This window comes from Siphateles boraxobius, unplaced genomic scaffold (genome assembly GCF_051911475.1).
Source record: "Siphateles boraxobius isolate OS27281-9 unplaced genomic scaffold, OSU_SipBor_1 13, whole genome shotgun sequence".
Taxonomy (NCBI): domain Eukaryota; kingdom Metazoa; phylum Chordata; class Actinopteri; order Cypriniformes; family Leuciscidae; genus Siphateles; species Siphateles boraxobius.
In genome coordinates, this window is record NW_027508733.1 from 22,953,683 (window position 1) to 22,967,358 (window position 13,676).

Consider the following 13,676-nt stretch of genomic DNA (forward strand, 5'->3'; position numbering starts at 1 on the left):
TCAGGGGCAAGTAGCAGCTGTAGCCAGCAAAGGGTTAAACAAGGACCACCATATTTTCATGCATCTTCCGCTTCTGACAGATGAAAAATGTCAACTGTCCTGTTTTTATTTTGGAGTTTTTGCACTATTCATCTGGTTCATTAGTGCCTGGGCGCTCTTGGCCCTGACAGCTGCTCGCCCCGTGCTCCCGGCCCCTGAATTTTTCAGGCTAATTTGATTCGGGGCGCCCAGGCGATGGGCAAGATGATTGACTTGCTCCCTGACCCCCGGAGCCCAGCAGCTCCCCTCATTGGTATTCCAGAGGAGTCCACCCCGCACCACGCTGGCCTGCTGTCTGTCTGCGGGGCTTCGGCTACCGGTGCACGGTGGCGAAAGACACACACGTTTACACACTCAAATACACACACAAAAGAGGGGGAAAAAACTCGCACACACAGACACTAAAGCTTAGAGGAATATACTTAAACAGAATCTCAACCACCAACATGGTGGTTGCGCCGACACAAATACAGACTCGACACATAAAAAAAAAGAAAAAAGAGCCACACCTGCTCAGAAACACACACACATAGATAGATGCTCACAATATCACAACAACAGGAACCGAAAACAACTAAGACAGACACAACCACATATGGCCACCCATACAGGAAGACCAAAACAGCCTCTCTATTCTAATCCCTACCTTAATACAACCTGACCACCCTGGCTTGCTACGATACTTCCTTTATTTAGTGAAACTCAATACACTAGAGTTAATAAATAAATATTTCGCTCATTGTTGTAGTGTTGAGACTGCAAAGTGAACGTTAAGAATTTCCATTCCGAAATTCCCAATGGCGCATCAAATCACCTGACAAAGCAAAAGCAATCAATCAAAATATAAACAACTGTGATTACGGCTGCTACCATTTCAACAAGTGTTGATTACAGCATTGCATTTAGTTCTACTGTCATTGCGTAAATTATTTCTATCAGGGTATCTGCACACTTTTAAAGTCAAATTTAAGGCTTTTTAAGACCTTTTTAAGACCCTGAAGAAATCAAAATTATTTCCTTACATTAGCGGTGCGCAATATTGACTAAAATATGTCTCGATATTTTCAAAGTTTTGTTGATAATAATTAGGTGTTTGTGTACTGGTACCATGGTTGGTTTAGGCCTGTTGTTGACAGCTGACTCACCAAGATATTCATATTTTTCATATTCTATGCAGTGCTCAGGTCACAGCAGTGACAGAATTTTTTTATTTTTATTAACAGGCAATATTTGCAACTTTATTATTTTATTTTTTACTTAGAAGTATGCATTACCTTTTGTGTCAAATTAAATTATATTACAATAATAACACAATACCACTGTTACCAGTTAAATTAAATCATTAAATCAAAATCCATCTTTGCAGTGCAGAGGAGACAAAGAAGCGGCATCAGAACTGGCATTAATATATTAAAACTCCATTTACAATTGCATAAATAAAGCTGAGATAGTCTTTTTCTAATTCAATGTTTAAATATGAACTGATTTCTAATTGTAACATTTTAATTAAAGGGTACTTTAAATGTGAAACTAAAACCGACAGTACGTGGCGGCAAGTCACTGTCTTAGGGAGTCATTCATTCAACTGATTTGTTCAAACGGCTGATTCATTCAGGAAAAATAGTTAATTGAATCGTTAAAATGATTCGTTCAAAAAGCAGATTTCAGTCAAAAAAAATCATGGCTGTCTTTTGCACTGAGACTCTCCTACGGTTTCATTTTGAAATTCTCGTCGGCTAAACAGGGAAAACAAACAATATTGACAATATTGTTTATAAAATGTAACTCACAATGTTCATTTAACTGTTATATAAAATAAATATCATATTTGCTATTGTGCACGGGAAAACAGCAATCTTACTGATGTGAACTTGTATGATAACAACATAATATGATATACATATAAGACAAAAACTCATTTAGGGACATGACTATAACTGCACTGACACATCACGCATGAGAGACAAATGCGATGTAAGCTCGCAGTGCCAATGATTGCAATATCATAATAGCAAACCACTACGCACATAAAGAATGACCTTACAATTGAACTGAAATGAACCAACTGTATTCTCCTTCTCTCCTGCTGTTTCGCATGCAGGAGACAGACGTAATGCTGCCGCGAATGTGACGCCAAACGTCACGTGAACAAGCAAATCCAGAAAGAACGAATAATAAATAAAAAAGTACGCTAATTAGATAGTTTAATTTGAGTTTTAATTTGGAAAACATTTAGATATCGTAAATTTAAGACCTTTCATTAGTAAAAATAAGTTTTTATGGCCTTAAATTTAAAGTTAATCTAATTTAAGACTTTAAGGATCCGCGGGAACCCTGTTCTATATACTTTTTTTTCATAGCTTGGAACGTTTTACCTAAGGACACATACATACCAGTACCATACTGGTCGATATTAGAGCTTTTTTTTATCATATTGGTCAAAAATGGATTTTTAATTGTGTATGCTCATTTACACTTTCTTTCATTTATATTCAGATTAAGTGAAAGTGAAGTGTAAGTAAATGTATTCTTTAGCAAATAAAAGTAAATATCCATTTTTTAACCATTCACTTGTAACATTTCAAATGATCGATTTCAGTTTGTACTGTTATATTTTTTATATATTTATTTTGACAAAATAGTATCCAATATTAATGTCAGCCTTTGATCGCATATCAGCCATAACATGAAAATAAATACTAGCTTATCGTATCAGAATTCAGTCGAGGAGACCATTGTTTTATTATTGATCTCTGTACTTTGTTGAATTCTTTGCATGCTTTAAATTAAACTTCTAGAGAAGGTCCTGGCTCTCAGGAGCCATGGAGGAGGGCGTAGCATATGAAAAGAGTCATGTTCAAGTGTGAGAAAACTATCATTATTTCATGTTGCTCATCCTTCTCGCACTCTTTTTTTAATGATATATTAATCAAATGGAAGTGCAGGCATAAGGAAGGAACACAATTAAATATGAATCCATATTCTGCGACGTGAAAATTCCCCACCACAAACTGACTTGTACAAACGTTAGGCCTACACACACATTGATGCTTAAGCTCTCTGGGTTTCCCTCTTGAACAAATGAGAAGGGAAAAATCACCTCTCCTTTAAGTAGCGCGATAAGAAAAGTTTTAGACGGGTGTTGTTTGTAAATTTGCTGAATGAGTGTGCAACGCTTCTTGGTTTTATGCATCATTAGCAGAACATGGGTGCGGCTGCTCATCAGAATGTTAAGAGTTCTTCTGAGATACTGGCGTTCACGTACGCCGCTCTCTCAAAGCGCCTTTAAAGAACATGAGTATTCTGCAGCTGTACACGGTTGGGGAAAATTAATTCACTAAGCTATCAAATTAAAATCTGAGATCTGTGGTGAGAAGACACCAAGGTATACTGGGTAATCTATATTTGAATAGGTTTGGGGGAAGGTTTAATTTGCTCAAACGTCTTGATGGATGTTTACTATCCAGGTGTGGGATAACACTTCCCAAAAAATCAGGAAAAATACTTCAATATATAAACTTCCTGAGCTCTGAAAATGCAGTGCTATGCTGCATCCCGCCAACTACGGACTATGCATTCTTATTTAATGAAAGAATATCATTAGCATTACATATCAAAATTTCAACACTCCTCTTGAACTGTGTGCATGCTAATCTGCTTACTTTTAATGCTCAACGTCACTTAGAGCAGGGGTTTTCAAACTTTTTGTGTGTGTGGACCACTATTTGTAATCAAGAATTTTCGCGGACCACCTCATAATACACATAATAAAATATATCTACACACAGTCCTTCCTGAATTAATCCGCACCTCTAAATAGGCTTAATAACATTAAAACTATAACTGGTCATCACATCAGTACAACAGCTTGTTAAAAGAAAGTTTACTGCACACAACGGCTGCCACAGATTTAATTTATTTATTTACTCAAGCGCCCGAGGGCATAATCAGGTTCATTTCAGGGATGCAAACATGTATGGTCAAAAAAGAGAGAGGTAATCGAAGCCCTCGCCCCGCGGCAAATATCCAGATACTTACATTGCCGCCAACCCCTGCCACCCCTATAGGCACATATAGTAAAATGAAATTCAAATAAAGTTTTAACAAAAAAGGTTTTATAAAAAGATAAACCTCACATATTTCAGCCTTTAAATCATTTTTATAAAAAGAATGAGTCAAAAAACATGACATTTACATCGATGCACATTAGCTTATCTTTTATTATTAGCTAATAGTAAAATTCGGTCCGATTTTCCCGTGCCGTCTGTCGTTGCTATGCGCGCTCTCCAAAACTTAGTTGTGCTTAGTAGCTAATAGATTTCCACCACCGAAAAACGCTTGCTGTAGCTCTGCTACAAGATTAATTTACGGAGAAGAGAAAAACACCCGTAGTGTTTGGGTGCAAGTGCATTCTTACATTCTTCATTGACTGAGCTTTCAATGTTTACGGAAAGGATGAAGCTGATTTGTTTGTTTTTGTCACATGAACTGCGGTGCGTTTGCGGCATTATGAAAAGTTGAGGTGTTTTCATCTCGCTGCACCGCGCGCCTACATGAAATAATGAACTTGAGAGCGCAAAAGACACGATATGTGTACGGCCCCTTGACGAGCTACCTCCAATCGAGCGACGTGTTGGAGACCCCAGTAAAAGATACGCAGCAAGAAGAAACACTAGCGTTTCACGCTTGCGCGCATACTGCTGTTTCGGCGTGCAGTATTCTGATTTGCTTATTTCCTATTTACTTGTTTGGTGGAGGCAATCCAGAATTACTGTTGGTGAAATTATAATCAGACAAATATCTTATATAATGGCAAAATATTTGCCTCTGCCGCTTTCCTCTTCAGAGAACCTGTTGCTATCCACCGATCCATGTTGTGGTTCTAACGGCACTGAACTTGAACGTCAAGGCCGAGCACCACTAGCCTATTTTAGTAATCCCACAATAACCTGACAATTTAATTTAAATTTTATATCAATATAGGCCTACATATTCTTTTTACTTTTTTTTATTTTTATGGGGATTCCTGGTAAAATGAAGGTAAAAAATATTATTTTACATTTTATTTTGCCTTTCCACGGACCACCTGCAGTACCCTCACGGACCACTAGTGGTCCGCGGACCACAGTTTGGGAACCACTGACTTAGAGGATTCGGTTCTCATCTCCGATGTTCTATTCAAAACACATGGTCGTAAATGAAGATGTGACTTCACAGTTTTAATTGTAAAACCTGGACCGGGAAAACTGGCCTTGTGTTTTTGCGATGAAGGGAGATGCAATGCTCTCTGCCTCTTATTTATGCCAACATAAATCCGAAACACCTTCGAGAACGGCTATTAAGAAGAGTTTTAAGAGGACTTCAAAAGGCAGAGCCAGACCGTAAGTGCAGAGATCTACCAATATGAACTCGGTCTGTCTTTACTAGAGAGTGGAGATGGTGCGGGCCGGAAACGGCAAGGACACAGAGAGGGCCATCGGGGTAGCTTAAGACGATCCTTTCGTTTTCAGCATCATAAAACCCAACACCAAAACCAATTGCACGAGTGCTCCAAGGATGGGTTAGGAGATCATAGGCTAATATAGCCAGAGGAAATGGTCTTGATGGTTGGGGGAAGGAAAATATAGAAAATTTGTGGTATGATTCAAGGTTAAATTGGAGTCAAGTGAAAGGTGAAATCACTGGACAGTAGTGGTGAGGATGGTTTGATTATGGTTAATCTCAGCTAATAAAATCATTAGTATCTCAAATTGAAACAGAAATTTAAGATTGAAGCTAATTCAAAATATCCATAAATATTAAATACTTAAGTAAATGAGAACAATTTGTTCACTTAAAAAATGTATTCAAAAACCACCAAACTGTTGCAAAATGGTGTCTTAGCTTTAAGCTGCAGTCTGTAACTTTTAAAAAATGTACAAATATATATATAAGCGAGTACATCATGTATCCATTTTCCAAACCGTGTTTTTGTCTTATCCTGAATCACAATGGTAAAAATACAAAATATTCTTTCTTATCGGCAACAGAGCCAGCTCACTGTTGACCTATTCAGGAAGTAATTGAAGAGAAGGACTGCAAAAACCTGGTATGAAGTTTAATAGTAGTGTCCAGTCTACTCAAAACTTTTACTGGCTACTTTGTTGAATAGCCAAAATATTACCCAAACAGATCAAATGATCCTCAATTCTTCCACCTACCACAAAAGTACCCCACATTTTCTCCATATAGCAGAGAGCTGTCAATAATGCAGATGGACCGTGGTGTACAGTGCAGTGCTATTGACCGATGCGCCATGGAGAGCACGTGTCCCGTCTGCCGTGAAGGCCATTTGGGAGTCAACCCCAACTCTGGCCTTGTCCTGAACCCCGCCTATTCATCACAGGATGGCCGGCAAGCCACATCAGCTGACTAAATTAGCTCCAACCAAGTGTGTAGGCATCAAACGGAATAGCAGATGCATATGGAGGAATACAATGCACAGATATTGATGATTTTCAATCGAGGTCTCGCAACCTCAACGGCTTCCACCACCCCTCACCCCCCTCGAATCCTCCAAAACAGATCGACTAAAAGATTCATGCTCTCAGAATAAAGGAATTACATGCACACATATAGGCCTTTCACATAAAATAGATCAATGAGGATCAATGGAAGATGGCACAAGTCTGCAAATTAACAATTCAGCAGTTCAGCACTGCAGCGGAACACAGCAGATAGCTTTCAATTGCCTAATAAGACAATGTTAACACACACACCAAAATAAATGATAAAACTGACACACAATATATGGGCCTATATGTACAGTACCTGGGTCAATGATCTGATTCAATATCTTTTTGTCCCATCTATGAAATTATTCAAAAACTACCAGGCTTGCCCCCTAATAGTCCACTAAACATTAGTCCACAAGAAGAGGCTTAGTCAAACAAATATTAATTAGTCAGTTAGCTTTAGAATTTTTTTATTTTTTTTTAACTCCACAGGAAGTGGCAAAGTAACGCAGTCCGTAACGGACAGATCTTTAACAAGGCTGGTCCATGTGGTATGTCAGGTAGGAAATCCAAATGTTCGCCTATCATTCATCAACCCCAAATATGGCTTATTATTTGAAACATGCAAGTAGTAGCCTAACTTCACATGGCCGCTCACTCTAATATTAACCTAGATAAAGGCATTATTTGGTGCAAGGGTGCGGAGATCACTTGCATTTTTTCCTGATAACAGCAAAAAGTATAATTTCTGGTCATATAGATAAGAGTAATATTCCAAATTCCAACAGAAGTTGCGCTGTTGAAAAATAAAGAAAATAACTGATTTCTGGAGTAAGTCACAAAAATGAACCGAAACATGGCGTATACTTGCCTCACAGACATAACAAATATGTCTATCGAAAGCTTGAAATTTCTACTTTAAAATGAAGAATCAAATCGAAAACAGTGCTTTAAGTGGGCCGGTACGCGCCGGTACTCAGTACCGCCACTTCCAAATATAGCTCTTGAGCGTACCACCACTTCTCCGTGCACCCAGAACGTGCTTTTAGCGTACCGGTATGCTCATTTGCACATCTGTTTTAATCCTTTGGCTGCGCTGCCGCTTTTCAGAGATCCCTTCACAATGCAAGCTTCCTAATTCGTCCCACCGAGAGCAGAGACTACATTACCCATACACCCTTGAGTTTTACAAGTGAAAAGCGCATGCGTCGCTTTTGCCGCTGTCAGTGTCAACCAACGTGGTCCCGAGAGGGGGACATTCTAAAACGCTTAACGTGAAAAACGCTTAACGTGGCTTACTGTACTAAGACAGTGTTATTGAAAGATCAAACTCGGTACTCATCATATTAATAAACCATACTATGTATAAAAAAATCAGATGAGCCCAGAATATGAACGCAACAGGTTTAATTACACATTAAGCGTTTTCCTCCCATAGAAAACCGCTATAAGAAAACGCTTAACGTGGCACTAAGGCAGTGATATTAAAAGCCACGTTAAGCGTTTTCTTATAACGGTTTTCTATGGAAGAAAATGCTTAACGTGTAATTACGCGTTCATATTCTGGGCTCATCTTATTTTTTTATAAATAGTATGGTTTATTAATATGATGTGTACTGAGTTTGGTCTTTTAATATCACTGTCTTAGTACAGTAAGCCACGTTAAGCGTTTTTCACGTTAAGAGTTTTAGAATGTCCCCGGAGGGGGAGTGTGAAACGCGCAACCATTGCTGCTCGGTTAAAATACAAGTACAATCAACACTATGGTTATTATGTTTTATAATTTATTTTATGTACATTTTGTTCAAAATTTTTTCAACACCCTTTTGCACATTTTATTTATGTTCAGTAGCTCTTTCTACAGTAGCTCTTTCTAAGGGTATTTTTTCAATACCCTTTTGCACATTTTATTTATGCTCAGTAGCTTTTTCTAGCTCAAGCAGATCCATAAACTAATAAAAGGATTTATTATTTTTCTTTTATAAGGTCGTCTGTTGACTGCTGTATATAAAAGTCAGCAAAAAATAATAATAATAATAATAATAATAGAGTACCGGCACCTCTTTTGGGCCACTTAAAGCACTGATCGAAAACAACCTTATGTAATGTTACTTTGTTCCCCCCCAACACACTCATAATCATTGCTATATATATATATAGTAATTAAATGAATATCATAAACATGCAATTAGTCAACTATTCGCTTCAATAAACGACTACCAGTCGACAAGAAAAATATTTAATTGTGGGGCAGCCCTAAAAATACATTAAAAAATAAATTTCTCACAAACAATGATTTGATTACATCTCCACTGCGATTAGCATGTTTTTGGTTTCTGAATTATAATTAATTTGGATTTTTTTGGAGACATAAAGGCAAAAATTATAGCAAAAAAAAAGAGGCAAAAAAGAGATACAGCTATCCTGACATCACAACAAAGAATAAAACATATTTAAAAAACCTGCTTCATAGCTAAGATTGAACAAACTTGTTGGATTAGTTGAGGTTGTAAAATGTTGTGATTCAACTCCTCAAAAATTTGAATAATCAATTACAAAAACGTTGTAGGAATTTTAAAAATACATTTAAAAAAAACATTAGAAAAGGAAAAAAATTAATTTGATTATAAAATATTTATAAAATATTATTATTATTTTAATTATACATTTATGATTATAAATATTTAAAAATATTTCTTAAATTGTTCTTATTTTATTATTAAAATGCAATGTATATAAATGCAATATATTTAATTTAAGAAAATATAAAAGTAAATAACATTTTTCTCCAATTAGTAAATAGTAAAAAGATGATCAAATGAAAACATCATGATAACGAAAAAAGACTCCAAAGTCATTGTTCTAAAAAAAAAAACCTGTTTTAAAAGTAACATCACAGCAACTGCCGACGGGTTTGCCGATCATCAGATCTGTCACTCAAACAGATGACAATTCATCACCTCCCAGCTTCCCGCCCCCTCCAGGTCACGTGACCTGCTGGAAGTGGGAAAAGATGAAAGTCTTCGTATACCATGGGGCAACAGCCCCGATCTGTTCGAGGCTGAGCCTGGACCTGGCTTTAACAGAAGCTTAAGAGATCACAACTGTTACCCGTTTGCCTTCTCCCTGCACTTGGCTGACCCATGGCCACTGCGAAGCAGGACAGACTGATCACACTGATGGGCCTGGTGCATTATGGGAGACTAATTAGTGCCAAGAAACGTTGTCTCCAAGCAGCGGTGAACTCAGATGGTTGTTTTTCAGCCCCAGGCACTTTGGGAGGTGTAGCTACTGGTTATCTCCCCCCCACAAAAAAAAAGAGGCAAAAAGACGAAATGGAGAAAAAACACACTCAGGGGATTGAAGGGATACCGGGGTACCGGACTAACAATGTATCTATTTCCACACTGTGCGAGTGTGAATTTGCGCCTGCTTGCGTGTTTATACACCAGTTTTTGGTAGCCAGTGCATCCCACGGGATCGAGCATCGTGTCATTTATGGATTGCTGCTATCCATTCCAGGTGGCCCCAGTCACCTGGTTACAATAAAACCAGAGCCAAAAAACAAAAAATGCCCACTTTTGAACAGGGATCGGAATTTCTGATTTTTTTTTACTGAAGAAGTACCAGAGGTACACATCAACCTAGACAGGAGGGCCTTGGAATATTGTCTCGTCAAAGAGTTTGAGATCCACTGCTATCAGAGCATTTAAAAAGTAATCAATTAATTGTTGATCTAAATTAATTGTAATTTGAATCATAGTATCAAATATTACTTTTGAATAAAAGAAAAAAACAGTGACTCATTAACTCGTTCACTGTACCAAAGATTTGCCTTAAGCATTCGTGGTAAAATGGTTCACACAATTTCAAAGCTTTGCAATCTTCTGAACAGACCAAAACTGTAGTTGTATACTATAAATCTTAACCATTGTAGCTCTTCTTGGTTCATTTATGAAAGCAAGAAGTAGTGATATCTAATTCACAAATTAACCAATCTTGTGAGTCAAATCTTTTTTATAAATCAATTGGTCCAATTTACGAAATACACAAATGATTCTTTCATAAATAGGTTGATTTGACTTCAACTGTGAATCATTGATAAGCAGTGTTGGGAGTAACGCGTTACAAAAGTAATGCATTACAGTAACATATTACGTTTTGCTGTAACGCAGTAGTGTAAGGCATTACTAATCAATTTTCAGTAATATTTTACTCGGTACATGTTCGGTAAGGCTTGCGTTACAACAGACTTTTAGTTTTAATTGTAAAACAAACAAACAAACAAACAAAAAAAAACCAGCAAGACCGCCAGACATTACGAATGAAAGATGCAAGTAGGCTAAATTAACTGTTCGTGGTCAGTCAATAGCCGCGTGTGAGGTCCAAGTCTGTAATTAAAGACTAAATGGCAGCGTCTGATATATTTATATAGCGATTTATTTTTTATTTTTGCTCGCGCTGGCCAGTGGAAAAGCGGCTAATGGTGAAGATGGCATTAAGAAGACTACATTCGCGAGATGGACGTATGCGCATTAGGCTATTCGTTCTGTTTTCTTTCTAAACAGTTAGGCTATGTTTATGTGGTATTTTTCATGTTTTCATCACGCAATCATGTTTTTGATGCCGTGGTGACGCGTTCATGTAAGGGCGGCGGCGCTGCCGATAAAGCACCTAAAAGCTGTCACAAAGAACCGGCAAAAGCAATGATTATGAATATGTCAAATATAGCAAGGAGACATGTTGATTGTTTATTAATAAAGTCAAGTTGAAGTTGACGATGCTGACTCGCGATCTTCGCAGTAGTGAATGCACCAGAGAGAAATGCACATTTCATTCCATAAGCAGAGAGCAGTCTGTTTTCTTTCGTTTTGAATTGTTCTGTTTACAAGTAGACATTTCAATATAGATATATTTTTCAGGTCCGTACAATTAAAACAAAACGAAATTCACTTTAAAGAAAGGCTTCGTGTCTTCTGTGTAAGGTGTCTGTGAAAGTTTTAAAGCAGTCTTTTAGTGCCGCTTCAGAGCGGTCGCGTCCGTAACGGAGAACTGTCACGTCTGTAACATTATTTTTTCCTCATTAATGCGAACACGAAAAATAAAATAAAATGAATATTTTATGTTCTGTGGAGATCCAACCCTTCTTCATTAGATTTGCGCAGTGCAATTCACAGAATTACAACAACAAAAAATCGTTGCCTCCTAAAAGTTAAAGATTTTTTTGTCACACATGACTGTCGATTTCCCTAATATTAAATATAAAACGCATGTGTAGACTGATATTTTTCTAATGTCTGGACTCCTTTCTGGGAGGAGACTATGGATAAACAGACGTTTCAATATTTTGGTATTAATGCATTTTCTGAGAATTTATATAATTATATAAGTTAACTGCAAGTCTGCAAATGTCATGTCCATAACGCTGGAATTCCCAAATTTTAAATAATTTATCCTCAACTAGTTTTGTGGTGTAGGTCTACATATTTTATAATGTTAAGTTAACTTCAAATAATACTAATAGTAGGCCTAATTTAAAGATGTGGTAGAATATTGGATCTGGACGGTATGGATAACGCTGGGAGTTGGAAGGTGTGTGTCGCCATTCTGCAGGTTCGTGGATCTGAGTGTCGCGATTTCGGTTTCATATCGCATATCGTTACAGCCCTAGTCATTTTAGAATGTTAAGTTCTACTTCTGTATAGTTATTTTGGTGAAAGTAACTCAAAAGTAATACAGGAGTAATGTAACGCATTACAATTCTGAGACAGTAATATTGTAAGGTAATGAATTACTTTTAAATAACAGTAACAAGTAATGTATAATGTATTACAGTTTGGAAGTAACTTGCACAACACTGTTGATAAGGAGGCCAAGATTATTAACGAACAACAACTTAAATTTAAGTTTATCATATGACTTAAGAAGCCTTAGAATAGAGCGAAATGGATGATGACTTATACTTTTATGTTGTTGAGTTTACATTCACTTCTATTATATTGAAAAGAGAGGCAAGGATGTTCTTCAAAAATGTACCCTTCATGTTTTTTCAGAAAAAAGAATGTTATAGGGATTTGGAACAAAATGAGAGCGAGTTAATAATGACTTCTATTTTTAGGTGAACTGTCCTTTTAAGGTCCAAACACAACTGTTGACCCCCTTGCAACTTCATCTTCAATTTAGACTAAGGGCTGAGGAGAAAACTGCTGCTCCGAGTCTAATGGATCCTGGTCAACTGTGTCTTCGAGAAGCGTATGCTATTAAAGCATAATCAAAGCAGGCAGTATCATTTCATAGCAAGAGCACCGCATGTTATTTAAAACACATGTAAATGTCATTCAAATTTCCTCATCAGCTTGGGAACATACTCCAGGTATCCTACGCAGAGGCCAGTTACCTCAGAGTACAAAACCATATTGTTATTTTCATGACAGACCGCGAGGTGTAGGATTGCGTCTCACAAAAGGAGACGAACGGTGCTGGCAGAAGCTTGAGAAGAGAAAGGGAGAGTTAGGGAGGGCCGGAGTGTATAAACGGAGGAAGGGGGAGTGATGGGATGGGTTTCTATACCTTACCTCATAGAGCAGGCAGCCTAGCGACCAGATGTCAGATTTGAAGTTATATCCGTTTTCGTGTATTCGCTCGGGAGACATGTAATATGGGGTGCCCACTGGAACAGAAAAAAAGACAGATAGAGACAGAGAGACAGAGAGAGAGAGAGAGAGAGAGAGAGAGAGTTAGGCTGTCTGGTTTGCTATGCGAGGAGTTCATCCATGGATGCTTCATTGACAAAGGTTTCAGACTGAGGAGTTTTAGATGACTAAAGAGAGGTTACTAACAACAAACTCAGCGATGCGTGTGTACAGTGTGGAAGAAAACACATTTGAACAGTTTGTACACTACAGACGGGTCAATGAAAGAAATTAATACACTTATTTGGCAATGAGACATTATAATGTTACGAAATAAATAATTGAATGTTCAAAAGAACAGCTTTTATTTTTGTCAAATAATCATGAAAAAAATTAAGCAGCACAACTGTTTGTTTAACATTGATAATAAGAAGAAATGTTTCTTGAGCAGTAAATCAGCACATGCAGTTCTCAATGACAATGAAATAAAACAGCATTCAAAGTATGATGC

The 13,676-nt window shown here is 37.4% G+C and overlaps 1 protein-coding gene across 3 annotated transcripts in view; it reads right to left on the reverse strand.

Annotated features, from left to right (window-relative positions):
• Nucleotides 1-13,676, reverse strand: part of nek7 (NIMA-related kinase 7) — an 80,302-nt gene that overhangs the window by 8,929 nt on the left and 57,697 nt on the right. For all 3 annotated transcript variants that reach the window (XM_077226658.1, XM_077226659.1, XM_077226657.1), the window contains one exon: nt 13,109-13,203. In XM_077226658.1, the coding sequence (XP_077082773.1) occupies nt 13,109-13,203 (95 nt within the window). The remainder of the gene's footprint in view (nt 1-13,108; nt 13,204-13,676) is intronic.